The 15,627-nt window shown below is 34.4% G+C and overlaps 1 protein-coding gene across 4 annotated transcripts; it reads right to left on the reverse strand.

The window, feature by feature from the left end:
- Window positions 1–2,170: 2,170 nt before the first annotated feature.
- Window positions 2,171–4,282, reverse strand: LOC127164251 (uncharacterized). 4 transcript variants are annotated; one of them, XM_051108092.1, is made up of 6 exons: window positions 4,042–4,282; window positions 3,630–3,665; window positions 3,512–3,556; window positions 3,368–3,432; window positions 2,690–2,831; window positions 2,171–2,567 (listed from the first exon to the last, which is right to left on the reverse strand). In XM_051108092.1, the coding sequence occupies exons 2-6, from the start codon at window positions 3,636–3,638 to the stop codon at window positions 2,280–2,282; spliced, it is 549 nt and encodes a 182-aa protein (XP_050964049.1). In that variant the 5' UTR covers window positions 3,639–3,665; window positions 4,042–4,282; the 3' UTR covers window positions 2,171–2,279. The 4 variants fall into 4 exon arrangements, 3 of the variants coding, with proteins under 3 accessions (XP_050964049.1, XP_050964048.1, XP_050964047.1); XM_051108091.1 differs by having other exon boundaries at window positions 3,630–3,680; XM_051108090.1 differs by lacking the exon at window positions 2,690–2,831.
- Between the last annotated feature and the right edge of the window lie 11,345 nt (window positions 4,283–15,627).

Raw genomic sequence — 15,627 nt, forward strand, 5'->3', positions numbered from 1 at the left:
AGAGAGAGACTATGTATGTATAAATTACCACAGTTTTTTCGTGTTTCTCTTTTAACAGTGTAGCTGTGGCGTAAAATTACTTCTGAAAAATGATATTACAAACTCCTTGATGACAGAGATAATGTAGCTCTTCAGCGGTGAAGCTATTTTATTTATAAAATTAGGGGGCAGCAATGAAATTTCTGTGTTGCTGAATGTGTGTGTGTGTGTGTACTTATCAGACTTACCCTAGTTTTTAACATAATTCACCAACTAATCAAATTGGTAACTATTGCAAATAGCAAACATATCAAAACAATATTATAACACAATTATGGCTTTACAAAAACACATTAAAATAAAATAAATATGAAAACATGAAGGAAACACTGGGAAGGGAAAACTGTATTTAACAAATGTTTAATATTTTCTAACTGCATTTAACATTTTCAAAAACTGTGAGTACAGTAATTACAACTTTACAAATTTCATTTTTTCTTTTGGAATTTTCTATCCGTATTCAGGCTTATTATTTTGCATGTTAGGCTCATTTCGACAAAGTATGTGCTTTCTACAAATCTAGTTGTGCAAGTGTAATTGATTCATTAGTTTTCTTTTATATATACAGTCATGATCAGAATTGTTGGTACCCTTGTTAAATATGATCAAAAAAGGCTGTGAAAGCAAATCTGCATTGTTTATCCATTTGATCTTTAACCTCTTAAACTGTGCGGACCCGGATACGGGTCCAAAATCGTGTTTAAAATAATAACGTTTCATTTTCAAAGCGTTGCTTATATGGTATCGGGCCATATATGGTATCATTTGAAAGCTTAAAGTCTCATCTTTACAAAGGATACCATCACTTTTGGTTTTATGATACATAAAGTAGTAAAATTAAGCATAGAACTTTGTTTGTCCCACACATAAATTTCCGCCTAAAGATTAGGATGATTTTTTCCCAAGAATGTGTATTTTTTATATTTTTCTCAAAACAGACAAGTCATATATCACATGAAAGCTCTCATTCTCATTCTATTTTATTGTGTGATAATCACAGTCCGAATGGTCCTCAATAGAACTGAGATGTCAAAACCATTAGCTCTTACAATTTTTTTTATTTATCATATTTCTACACATACTACTGCTTCAGACAGCCACAAACAGCCACAAACCCTATATTATCTTTTAGATTAAGATCTCTTCCATTTTCACATTTCTGTGTGCTTCCGTTGGTAAGATATCCATCGTTTAGTCGCATAAGCGCAACAGGCTAACGATACGCACTGTCTCACCAAACACGCGCTACACAAATCATAGACGCACAAAGCAGCGCGTCTGATGTTTTACAGCTCTGGGCTGCTCAAAGAGCTGCAGCAGGTCAGATTACAAGCCACTCACACGCCTTGTCACTACCCGATCCGTACCGGAAACACGATTTGTACTGCGCATGTGCAGAAATGCGTCAACTTCCGGTCTGGAGTATAACAAAACACTTTACGGCAGTTCCGCGTATTTATATATATATATATATATAACCTAACCCTGACTTTACAAAACAAATTAAGGTACAGTGACAATTGTAACAGTGACTAAAAATCTATTGCGAGGGATTAAGTGTATTTTAAACAACAACAAAAAAAAAAGTGTAAGTTAACCATAAAATAAATGAATAAATAATAACTAAAATAAAATAAATTAAAATACAATACTAAATAAAAACAAAATAATGATAAAACAAATAATGTTGTAGAAAAAAATATATATATATAATATTGTTGTCTTAATACTAATTAACCTTAATAATAGTATAATTAGTGATATAAATATGTGTTTTTTGGTAAAGTATATCAATTAAATTATATTGATTAAATTGAGTAATTTATTAAATTGGCACAATAAAATTGATTATATAAAATTGAATATATAAATAAAATATAAAGTTTACATTTGCCAGACCCCATTTGGGTAATCCAGATGTGTATATAAATGTTTTAGTTTTCTAAAGATATGTTCTACTTAATTCAGCATGCTTTATAAAAATGTCTGCATTTAGGAAACACACAAGATACTTATTTATTCATTCAGTTTATTTATTCATAAATGAATTAATTCCTTCCATCCTTCATTCATGTTCTACTTAACTGTTCTACTTATTCCAGCATACTTTAACAAATGTAATCTGAAAAAAAAAAAAAAAAAAAAAAAACACAATATTCATTTATTTACTCAATTAATTCACTGCTTCCATTCTTCATTAATTCATTCCTTCCCTCCCTCAGTCTTTCTCTCTCACCCACTCATTTGTCTACTACAATTTCTGACTGAGGAACATGGCATTGACCTTGTTCATCGACACAGTATGACAAAAATGTTTCCATGTCACATTGAGACTGAAATACAAACAAAAAGGCATCCTTTGCCTCAGGGAATTCACTCCCCTGGGCCTTCCTGAGCGCATTTTGTTGATCTTCACTGTTCATCTGTGGAAAAGCAGGCTCTGTCACCTCACCACGGAATAAGTCTCTGTGATCGTTTCCCCAGTACCAAGCTTTATGAAGGTCTCTTACAATGGTTGGCTGTTGCACCTGGTGAAGAGTGTTATACTGGTGAACAATATTGTATAATATAAATAATGGCACAAACAAATTAAACTATTTATCCAGCTTGCATTGCAACTGCTTGATATATGACCACTAAAATCATTTACTTCATCAGTGTCCTCTTCAACCACAACTCTTCTGCTGGTTGACTGTCTGGTGGTGGATTTTGACACTCTAAGAACAGGCTCAAGGGTTCCCTGAAGGAGCAGGGATGCGTCTTCTGTCCAATGAGCAAATCTCTGTCCATGCCTTAGTAAAATATGTAAATGTATACACTCTTTGTGACCTTGGATCACAAAACCAGTCATAAGGGTCAATTTTTCAAAATTGAGATTTATAAATGAATAAATAAGCTTTCCACTGATGTATGGTTTGTTAGGATATGACAATATTTGGTCGAGATACAACTATTTGAATATCTGGAATCTGAGGGTACAAAAAAATATTGAGAAAATCACCTTTAAAGTTGTCCAAATAAAGTTCTTAACAATGTATATTACTAGTCAAAAATTAAGTTTTGATATATTTACAGTAGGGATTTTACAAAAATCTTAATGGAACATGATCTTTACTTAATTTCCTAATGATTTTTGCCATAAAAGAAAAATCTATAATTTTGACCCATACAATGTATTGTTAGCTATTGCTACAAATATACCCCAGCGACTTAAGACTGGTTTTGTGGTCCAGGGTCACATTTGTATAACACCTTTCTAGTATCATCTTGCCAACAGTGACTTAATACAGGTGAGATACTGAAATTTTATCTGTAGAGTCTGTCATACCCTTCTAGGCAAAACCTCTCCATCAACTGAATGCACCACCACGGGCGAATGAATGGCACTTCTTCCTAAAAGAGTGCAAAACACACACACAAAATTACACATAACAGTAGTTTTATGGTATACTTGTGTGAAAATCTCTCTTACCTCTGTGAATGTTAATGGACAGGATGTACAGGTACTGAGAGCATACTGTGAAATACAAATAACACTGTAAGACTTTGATTTTATTATTTAACAGCTTTGACAAATCAAACATTCTTACCATCAGCATGTAGATGCCATAGGAATTCCCTGCACACTGTTGAGGAAAACACTGGAAAATGTGCATCCACAGTTAGTTTTGAAAACAATAACAATAATAAACCATAATTAACCACACATGAACCATAGTAACTATATTATACTACATATACACTAACTATAGTTTAACCACATTTTTATTTAGTATAAAAAAACATGGTTACTACACTTACACTTTTACTACAATAAAACCATGCTTACTTTTCGTGAGGGATTACGGTCACTCTATATTAACATCAAAATACAGGAGCTGAACACGCACAATAACATAGCTTGATATTTTAAACATTTGTAATTAATTAAGTACATGGCTCAGGCTGTACCAGACAGTCAATTATCTTTTTTATTATAAAATGTCTCGTACTTATACTTACGTTTGATGATAAAATTCGGAAACACCCGTCTCACCTTCCCATGATAGGTAGAACTGTCAAGAATTTCTCCTTTTAAGAGAAACCTTTTAAGTTGTGTGTAAAATGCAAAAGAATCCATATCACTAGAAGACGTCGTAAAAAGTTGGAGGTGACAGAAAGTGGCAGCAAGCGTGCGCCTGCGCAGAGCAAAACTTGTGTTTTCGCACATGCGCAGTACAAATCGTGTTTTGGGTACAAATCGGGTAGTGAAACGCCTGACCACTCACAGCTGTGAAATCTGACACCTCTAGGCTTTGCTCTGCGTCAGAAGAGAGGATGGAGGATTTGTTTCACATTCTGAAGATCAGAGAGCAGCCGCAGTAATAGCAGATAGAGGCGCAGCTCGCCTCTGATCAGCAGGAGGCAGACAGGTGATGCAGGGAGGCATGATGCTGATGCAGGCAGGTGATGCAGGCAGAGGTGATGCAAGGGACAAAAATTATGCACATAAATGAAATGATATAAAGTTGGAGCATGTGGATTCTGTTTTAGAATGTAATAAACCAGATGGATTTTACAATTTACAGACTATTGTGTCTCCTAAAAGAAAAAAACTGATTGTATAAATCACAAAATGTGATATTTTGGTGTAATTCGCCTATGCCATTTTGTATATTACTACTTAGAAAAACATAAAAATGAAACATAATTCAGTCAGTTATCAAGAAAAGTGGTATGGCACATAGTAAAATAGGATTCTGGGGGTAATGTGCTTTATAAAACCTGTTTTTGCAAAGGATACTCACAAGAACACCTTTAGACGCAAAAAAAAAGGGACAATTGTACTCCCTTTGGTTATAACTCAATAACTTTACTTTAGAAGCTCATATTTGAAAGATTCTGTTTTCTGGTGCATCCTGACACCCAGTGAAATCAAACAAGATCAGTTGCAGAGAGCTGGAGCAAATAAAACCTGAATAACAGACTTTCAAACAAAAACTTCTGAAAAAAAAAATCAAAAAGCGCCTATGTTTTTTTAGTGTTTAGTGTAATATTTAAAACCAATATAATGTTCTTTATGAAAAATTACAATCATATTTTGTAGTTCAAAGGGTTTTCTTTCCAATGACACCATTTTTTTACATTTCCTTCATTGTATGTGTGTAGGGTAAACATTTGAATGTGAGTATGTAAAATTTAGGTGAAAATTCCAAAAAACACTGCAGAGCTTAAGGGGTTAATTAAATATTATAATATATTAAAATATCTAATATCTAATAAAAATCACATTGTGAAATAAATGTCTTTAATACACAATGGCCACAATTACCCTTAGAAATTCTTGAGTAAAATATTTCTAAAGTATATTTCCATTCATATTTCCATTTTTTTTAGCACACCAGCATGACAAAGAACATTAATTATCCAGGAGTGTAAATGTGAGGTAATACAAAGACCAAATTCCCTTAATCATTGATCACAATGAGAAAAACCAAAGAATATATAGTTCTGATGTGCAGCAAAAGATTGTTAAGCCTCACAAATTATTAAGTGTCTATAAGAAAAGAGCTCAAGCACTGAAAATGCCCAATAATGAAGTTCTAATCAACTAAAGATGTTACAAATCTGACTGGAAGAGGATGTGTGTGTATCGTCCTAATGCATGATGAGAAGGAGAGTTTGTACCAAAGATCAAATGAATAAACAATGCAGATTTATTTTCACAGCCTTTTTTTGATCATATTTACTGAGGACACCAACAACTCTGACCACGACTGTGTATTTTTCTCATGTTGTAGTTGTGACAACGGAAGTTTCAGGAATGTTTAATATTGTGTGCGAAACAATCCTGCAACATTATCATGTGTGTTGTTGTACAGTGAACACAAACAGTCGCCTATTAGTTTGTTTTACCTGTAAAGTTAGTATGTTACTGCCTTGAAACAAATAATGGCGTCTCTTTTGACGATAATTGCGTTGAATCAGAACTCAACGTCGGATTGACGTCAATGTCCAACGTTGGATAGACGTTGCATTTTGGTTGAAAATGAAAATCGGGTTGACGTCAGAACCCAACGCCGGATTGACGTCGATCTCCAACGTTGGACAGACGTTGTCAACCCGTTGTCATCCTCCAGCGGTGGATGGTTGTTAATGAAAATCAGGTTGACTTCAGAACCCAACATTAAGTTTATTTCAACCTCCAACATTGGTCAGACGTTGCATTACATTCCTATTGAAACTGGCCATTAACACATTTGTCATCAACTTATGAATACAAAAAGAAAAGTAGTTAAATGTCCAAAGAATTTATTTATAGATAACACATTATGAACCACTTGTTATAGTTTGTGTTAGGTTCGTCATATCTAATGTAGATGTCACACTGGTTCTATTGTGGTGCTAGATGGAAGATTACAGGCCTACCCAAACTGCTAGATTTTTGTTTTCCGGAGACACAGCTGATACTATATCATTAGGGGTGTGACGAGGCACTTATCCCACGAGACGAGACGAGACACGAGACTGGGTTCACGAGAACGAGACGAGACGAGATTTTTAAACTTTTTTTAAGAAATCTTCAGTGATTAAATATAAAGGGAAAATAGTCTTTTATTCAACTGAAAAAAAAAAAAACAATATGCAGCTGCATTTTGAACTTAATGAAATTAAAATTCCATTTTAATGAATGATATATTAAGTAATAAACAAAATTTAAAGAAGAGCTTCACGATTCTGGATAAATTGAGAATCCCAGTTGTTTTTAATAAATTGGAGATCACGATTCTCTCATGATTCTGGAGAAAAAAGATTAGAAAACTAAACAAAATAGCGTAATTTACTAGTGGTTCTGACAAACTGTTCATTGCTTAAGTCTTTTAAAAACATATATTCATTTAAACAAACTAATAAAAAAAAAAAACTTTTTTTAATGAAGGAGTCAGTGTCTCACTTCATTAAGACTTGTTTGACTGTTGAAATTTCCTGAATGAATGATTCAGTGACATACTTTTGTTAAACAGGCAGTTATCGCCACCTCCTGGCGGAAGAGGATAAGCGTTACTATACATACAAGATAGTTTCGCTTTGATCGCTACTGTAGACAATAAGTGTTTATACCCAAACTAGAAACTTTTATCCCAGTATGTTATTTAAATGCATGTAACACAGAAATAATGATTCTAATGTGGTTGAAAAGACTGTTTGTGTTGCTCTTTCTGCGTTCACATTTACCCCGACCCTCTGATTTATTTACATGGGCAGTGACAAAACCTGCTTCTCACGCTCCACTGACACTCGTGATGTGAAACAGTCCTACACTAGACATAGCTAAATCGTGGTCATTCAGGAATAAGATCGCGTGGGTGTTCGAGATCTTGACATTTTAGGGATTAATCGTGCAGCTCTAATGTAAACACTGCAAAATGTTTTACAAGGATATCGTCACGAGATCTCGCGAGATCTTCTCGCGAGATCTTGTGCAGCGAGATCTCGTCACATCCCTATATATCATACAATTTTAAAACCTTAAACCTTCCTGGTGTTGATGCTACAAGGCAGTGAGGATGTGAACATGTAGAAAAATCTCTAAACATATACCTAGAGAGAACAACCAACAACTGACTGAGCAATTTATGACTATTATATGGTACCAAAAGCAATGTTTTGGGATGTTTCACACTATGAATTCAGTAATATCACCAGTCTGTCATAATTTTGCAAGGAGTAACACTGTCATTTTACAGATTTTTTCCTAGATTATTATGATCAAACGCATTCAATAAAGTGCTAAAAAGTAAAGTACTTAAGGTTCTGCAGAGAAACACTTTTTATTTTAAGGTTATTTAAAAATTAAACCAAAAATTAAAGTGTTGAAGCGTGCTCAAGATGTTATATTAAAAATTTTATTTTTAAAAGACAAAACACAAAGTCTGTATACTGTACAAAACTGAAAATGTAATCATTAGGTTTTTGAAGAAAAACTATAAATTTTAAATGAAATACATTTCAAATACATTTCAACATTTAAAATACTGTACCAATTAAAGAAGTCCACTTCCAAAACGAATATTCACATATAATGTACTAACCCCCTTGTCATCCAAGATGTTCATGTCTTTTTTGTCTTCAGTCCTAAAGAAATTATGTTATTTGAGAAAAACAGTTCAGCATTTTTGTCCATATAATGGACTGATATGGTGCCCCGATTTTGAACTTCCAAAATGCAGTTTAAATGCGGCTTCAAACGATCCCAAATGTGCTTGTAAATGATCCCAGCCGAGAAAGAAGGCTCTTACCCAGCACAAAGATCGGTTATTTTCATAAACAATAATACAATTTATATACTTTTTAATATCAAACCCTCATCCTGACTTACTCTGCCTGGACTGTTTTTTTCTGGTTTATGGCAAAAAATTCCCATCTCATGTTCTCCCTCAACTTCAAAATCATCCTATATCACTGTTTTTTACCTTTTTTGTTAAGGGTATTTGTTCTTCTTTGCATGTTCACTTTGCAAACACTGGGTTGGTACTTCTGCAGCGATGTAGGATGATTTTGAAATGATTTTAAAAGTTGAAGGAGAAAATACTATTGGAGTTTTTCAACATGCCCTAACTCTGTCTTGAGCCAGAATACACAGAGTTCAACGAGAGCGAGGCAAGACGAGCATTTGAGAATAAAAAGTATTTAAATTGTTTTTTTTTAATGAAAATAACCAATCGTTTCACTAGATAAGACCCTTCTTCCTCGGCTGGGATCGTTTACAACTACATTTGGGATTGTTTGAAGCCGCATTTAAATTGAATTTTGTAAGTTCAAAATCGGGGCATCATTTCAGTCCATTATATGGAGAAAAATGCTGAAATGTTTTCCTCAAAAAACAATTTCTTTATGACTGAAAGAAAGAAAGAAAGACATGAACATGTTGGATGACACGGAGGTGAGTATATTATATGTGAATCTTTGTTTTGGAAGTGGACTTCTCCTTTAACAGAACAATTTGATCAGAAGTTGAAATAAATATTCTGAAATGAAGAAATACAAAACATCTACAAGATTTACTTCACTTCACTGTTAACTACTGATTCTAAAACTTTCATTATTCATAAATGTAAATTAATGTAACCAGATTCCTCACAAACAGTTCTTAAGGAGGAACTAAAAAACTAAAAATTGCATTTTTATCCTACAAGTTAGGGTTAGTATCATGATGAGGTCATGATTTTACCTTTTTTTTTAAAAAAAACTATTTTAGCCTGTATTTTTGCAGTATTTTCCCATATTTAACTAGCTTTGTGTGGACAAACACTACATTGTATTTTAAAGAAGTTGTTCACTTCCAGAACTTAAATTTACAGATAATTTATTCACCCCCTTGTCATCCAAGATGTTCATGTCTTTCTTTCCTCAGTCTTTAAGAAATTATGTTTTTTGAGGAAAAAATTGGGAATTATCTTTATATAGTGGACTTCAATGGTGCCCCCAAAGGTGAACTTCCAAAATACAGTTAAAATGCAGCTTTAAGTGTCTCTAAACCAGGGCTCCTGGAGGGCTGGTGTCCTGCAGAGTTTACCTCCAACTTTCCTCAACACACCTGCCTGGAAGTTTCAAGTATACCTAGTAAGACCTTGATTAGCTGGTTCAGGTGTGTTTGATTAAAGTTGGAGCTAAACTCTGCAGGAACACCCTGGCCCTCCAGGACCAGATCTGGTGACCCCTGCTTTAAACGATTCCAGCCAAGGAAGAAGGGCAAAACAACAGGAATCTAGCAAAACAATCAGTCATTTTTGTAACAAATTGACAATTTCTATACTTTTTAACCTCAAATGCCCAAAGTCTATGTGAACTCTGTTTTTTTCCGGTTCAATACGGTCAATACAGTTGACCGTACAACTGTATAAACCTAACCAGGATTCCAACATCAAAATATACCTACCAGCATATGCTGTTTTTTTTTCACCAGGGTCAGTAGGGATAGGGTTGCTCTCACACAAATCAAATACATATGCTGATCAGATAACACATACCAATACTTTACGATGGCTGTATGCCCTGTGTTTGTGAAAGTCCATGTGTATTTTTGGAGAGTATGTGCCTGTAAGGATTATGTGTACTTTTCTCTGTTTACAATTTCCTTTGCAAAGCAATTTGGAGCAACTGGTGCGTTTCAACCTGGAGTTGTCATGGAAGAAACGTCAATATTTGACATCAATATGATGTTGGCTTGAGATTCGACTCGACGCTGGATTGTGGTTAGTTAATGCCACAACCTGAAACTGATGAAAGATCAACGTCTAATGATGTCAGAATTTGAAGTTGGTTGGACGTTACCATTATGACATCTAGGAGACGTTGGGTTTTGTTTGCCATACCTGTCGACTAAATGTTAGTACTTGACATCAATATGACATTGGCTTGAGACATTGGCTCAACATTGGATTTTAGTTAATTGGATTTTAGTTAATGCCACAACCTGAATTTATCGAAAGATCAACGTCTAATGATGTCAGAATTTGATGTTGGGTGGACATTACAATTATGACATCTAAGAGACGTTGGGTTTTGGTTGCCATACCTGGAGACTAAATGTTGGTATTTGACATCAATATGACGTTGGCTTGAAATGTTGGTTTGATGTTGGATTTTAGTTAGTTAATGCCACATCCTGAAGCTAACGAAAGATCAACGTCTAATGATCTCAGAATTTGACGCTGAGTGGACGTTACAATTGTGATGTCTAGGAGACGTTGGGTTTTGGTTGCCATACGTAACAACTAAATGTCAGTATTTGACATCAATATGACGTTGGCTTGAGATGTTGGCTCGATGTTGGATTTTGGTTAGTTAATGCCACAACCTGAAACTAACAGAAGATCAACGTCTAATTATGTCAGAATTTGACATTGGGTGGACGTTACAATTATGACGTCTAGGCAACGTTGGGTTTTGCTTGCCATACCTGACGATTAATTGTAAGTATTTGACATCAGTATGATGTTGGCTTAAGACGTTGACACGACATTGGATTTTGGTCACTTTGCAACACAACCTAAATACAACAAAATAACAACAAAATAGCTGACATCGGTATTAGACGTCAAACTAACGCTGTCATTAGACGTTGGCTTGACGTTGAATTTTGGTCATCGGATGTTGCGACCTAAATCTAACCAAATACCAACGTCTTATGACGTTGTGTGCCTGCTGGGAAGTAGCGGCGTGTGACCAAGTAATCAGTAATAGCACACAGCGCCTTTGCTGGTGAAAATAATCACAATCAGCTTTTACAGTGCATTTGCAGGTTGTTTTGAATGTGCTGTAAAATGGGGACATTTCTGGGGACAGATCCAGTTGGGGGCAGGACAACAATAACCGGGATGTCTGGTCGCCCTACTGAATGTGAGATATATGGAGATACACAGCCCTTCTAGCAATGCCCCATGTACCCTAGCAACTGCACAGCAACACCCTAGCATCCACCATGTGTACCTTAGCAACAACACAGCAACAGCCTTGCCACAACCCCAAGTACTCTAGCAACCATATAGCAACACCCTAGCAACCACCCAGAATGTGTTATCAACCACACAGCAAGTACCATAGAAACCATATAGCTATAGCCTAGCAACCACTCCAAGCACCTTAGCAACTGCATAGTAACACTCAAGAAACCACCCCGAACACCCTAGCAACCACACTGAGTGCCTTTGCAACTGCATAGCAACAGCCTAGCAACCACCCCAAGTACCTTAGTAACTGCATAGCAACCAGCCAAGTAACTTGGAGATTGCATAGCAACAGTCTAGCAACCACCTCAAATACCTTAGCAAGTGCATAGCAACCACCAAAGTACCCTGGCAACTGCATAGCAACAGCCTAGCAACTACCCCAAATTCCTTAGCAACTGCATAGCAACCACCTCCAGTACCTAGGCAACAGCCTAACCATTATGTGTACCCTGGCAACTGCAACAGGCTAGAAACCACCCCAAGCACTTTAGCAACTCTCTAGCAACCACCCTGAGTGTCTTGGGAACTGCATAGCAACAGTTTGTTGAGTGACTGAATGTGTGTGTGTGTGTGTGTGTGTGTGTGTTTTCTAGTGTGGATCATGGAGGAGAATCCAGGATTACAGCAGGACTGAAGAAATGTACGTCTACAAACACAAACACACACACACACACACACACACACACACACACACACACACACACACACATGTTGGGTTTACATGTTTTATGGGGACATTCCATAGGCGTAATGGTTTTTATACTGTACAAACCGTATTTTCTATCACCCTACACCTACCCTACACCTAAACCTAGCCCTCACAGGAGACTGTGCACACTTTTACTTTCTCAAAAAAACTTATTGTGCATGATTTATAAGCCTGTTTCCTCATGGGGACCTCACAAATGTCCCCACAAGGTCAAAATTTACTGGTATTACTATCCTTGTGGGGACATTTGGTCCCCATAACGTGATGAATACCAGGTGCACACACACACACACACACAGCTGTAGTGATTGTTGTTGTGTTATAAATGTGTCTGTTCTTGTGTTCAGATGCCTGTTTTCTCACACTGGATCCAAACACAGCAAACAATTATCTCATTCTGTCTGAGGAGAACAGAAACGTGACACATGAGGAAGAGAAACAGTCGTATCCTGATCATCCAGACAGATTTGATGTGCTTCAGGTGTTGTGTAGAGAGAATGTGTGTGGACGCTGTTACTGGGAGATTGAGTGGATTGGAGATGTGTGTATATCAGTGTCATATAAGAGCATCAGCAGGAAGGGACAGGGTTTTGAGTGTTTGTTTGGATATAATGATCATTCCTGGGGTTTGTTCTGCTCTCGCTCCAGATACTCATTCAGACACAATAACATAAAGACTGTTCTCCCTGTGAAGCCCATCATCAGTAATATAATAGAATTGTCTGATGATGATGATAAAGATGATGATGCTGAGTATAGTGTGTATCCTGATTATATCTATAGAATAAGAGTGTTTGTGGATCACAGTGCAGGAACTCTGTCCTTCTACAGCGTCTCCAGAAACACAGTGAGTCTCATCCACACAGTCCAGACCACGTTCACTCAGCTGCTCTATCCTGGGTTTAGTGTTGGTCCTGGATCATTAGTGAAACTGTGTTGATGAATCAGAATAGACTGATGAGAGATTGTACCCATAATGCTTTGAGCTGATGATGAATCAGTAACAGTGAGATGTTATTGAGTCTCTTCATGACATTAATACTGCAGCTCAACTTCTGTCACTCAAATAACAGTCAGAATAAATGTGTCAGAAATCCTCATATAGACAGTAATATTAGTGTGTGAATCTATATTTGTGTTTTTTTGTTGTGTTTCATCAGTTATTCGTTTTAGTAGTGTTAAAAATTTAAAAATGTCAATCTTGATGAAGATCATAATTCACTTCTCTCTTGTTTTTGTACAGAAATATTAAAACACAATGACAAATCAAGTTGAAATCAGATTTTAATTGATGTTTGTATCATGAATATAATCGATTCCTCACAAGACTGAAATGAGCTTCTGACATTATAAAGTATAACACAGTAAAGCTGTAATAAATTATGGGATCTCTTTAAATAAAGAAGCTGTCAGAATATGTTTAAAAAATAAATAAATACTTTTTAAAATATTTTCAGAGTTTTAAAGTTCATGTGTTTTAATCACAACACATTTATAGACAAAAAATCCTATTTATTTTTATTATTTGTACATTGAATTGATTTAAATAAGTATTACCTTAAATATAATGCAAACATTATTTCAGCTGACGTATTTATATCAACACTTTTTAATAATTTAAATTGTTTTCAATATACAGTACTGTGCAAAAGTCTTAGGCCACTAGTATTTTCACCAGCTAAAAATGGTTTAAAGTAAGTTATTTCTATCTTTTGCTGTAGTGTGTCAGTAGGAAACATCAGTTTATATTTCCAAACATTCTGTTTGCCATTAATTGTAATAATCTAGTGAGATTTTTGTTTGCACAAGGAGTCTGGCAACAGCCAGTGCTCCACACTGATCTAATCTAATCATCATCTAGTCTGTCTCTGGAATGACATGAAGAAACAGAAACACTGAGACAGACTAAATCCAGAAGAACTGTGGCAACGTCTCCAAGATGCTTCAAGAGACCTCCCTGCAAAGCTACCTGAAAAATTTTGCGCAAGTGCACCTAGGGCAGAAGCTGCTGTAAACGCAAAGACTGGTGGCACCAAATGTTGATTTCATTTAGTTAATAGAAGGTAACTGATAAAGAAAATCTATTTATGACAGCATCCTCATTTTACAGCATTTTTACACAAGTGCCTAAAACTTTTAACAGTGCTGCAGCTTTGCAGGTAGGTTTCTTGAAACACCCTGGAGACTTTGTCACAGTTCTTCTGAATTTAGTCTGTCTGAGTTTGTTCTGTTTCTTCATGTCATTCCAGAGACAGACTCTGTCACTGGCTGTTGTCAGACTCCTTGTGCAAACAAAAATCTCACTGGATTATTACGATTAATGGCAAAATGAATGTTTGGAAATGTAATCTGATGTTTCCTACTGACACACTACAGCAAAAGACCGACTTTAACTGACTTTAAACCATTTTTTAGCTGATGAAAATACTAGTGGCCTAAGACTTTTGCACAGTACTGTAAATAAATAAATAAATAAATAGACAAAATAGGCAACCAAAATATGAATTTAAATTTATTTCAAGTATAACAAATCAATAAAATAAAATGATAATGATTATAATACTTGTACTCTTAAATAAACTGTATGTATGCATGCATAAAATAATGCATTTAAAAATATTGATACTACTACTACTACTACTACTAATAATAACATTTATAAATATTAATTTTATACCAAGTAAAAAAAATAATAACCTGAATAAAAAATCTGAATGACAATAATCCTGTTGCAGTAAAAGGAAAAAAAAATTAAAATGAAATAAAGTTTTATATTAAAATAATGCAATTATCATAACAACACAAATACCAATAATATAATATATCCATTATATTTTTTAAATTAAAGTACAAAAACATTATTACAATATTTATTAAATAAAAAGGCAATTTTTTTTTATTCAGTAAAGCCCAAAATATGAATTTCTAAAATTATAAGATGATAATAAAATGTTGTAACTGCAATAATAATATTGGAATATAATATATTGTAATAATCTTGTAAAATTGAGATAAACTGAGTAAAAACTCAATAATCATTATTATATATATATATATATATATATATTACTAAATATTTTATTTTACAGCAATCGTTTTTAATGGATTTTTGTTAACATTTATTAATAATAATTCAAAGCCTGTATTATTATTATTATTATTATTATTATTATCATTGATTAATTGTAACTGTTATAATATTAAAGAAATATAATTACTATTTTAGATATTATTATTATTATTATTATTAAATACTTCCTTTATATTTTAAAGTACTGTTAGATTATTGCAATTTTTATATATGTATTTGCTTATTTGTTATAATTAAAATAAAAATAATATTAAATATTATATATTTTATTATTATTATTATTATTATTATTATTA

This window comes from Labeo rohita, chromosome 4, assembly GCF_022985175.1.
Source record: "Labeo rohita strain BAU-BD-2019 chromosome 4, IGBB_LRoh.1.0, whole genome shotgun sequence".
NCBI classification, from domain to species: Eukaryota; Metazoa; Chordata; class Actinopteri; order Cypriniformes; family Cyprinidae; genus Labeo; species Labeo rohita.

What these genes read in the sequence shown, in the direction of transcription:
- LOC127164251 (XM_051108090.1), bottom strand. Translation starts at nt 4,249, where the DNA reads ATGTGCGAAAACACAAGTTTTGCTCTGCGCAGGCGCACGCTTGCTGCC. An exon ending in TCCGAATTTTATCATCAAAC is followed by an intron (nt 3,666 to 4,041) that starts GTAAGTATAAGT and finishes TTTCCTCAACAG; the next exon opens with TGTGCAGGGAATTCCTATGG. An exon ending in GTCCATTAACATTCACAGAG is followed by an intron (nt 3,433 to 3,511) that starts GTAAGAGAGATT and finishes GCACTCTTTTAG; the next exon opens with GAAGAAGTGCCATTCATTCG.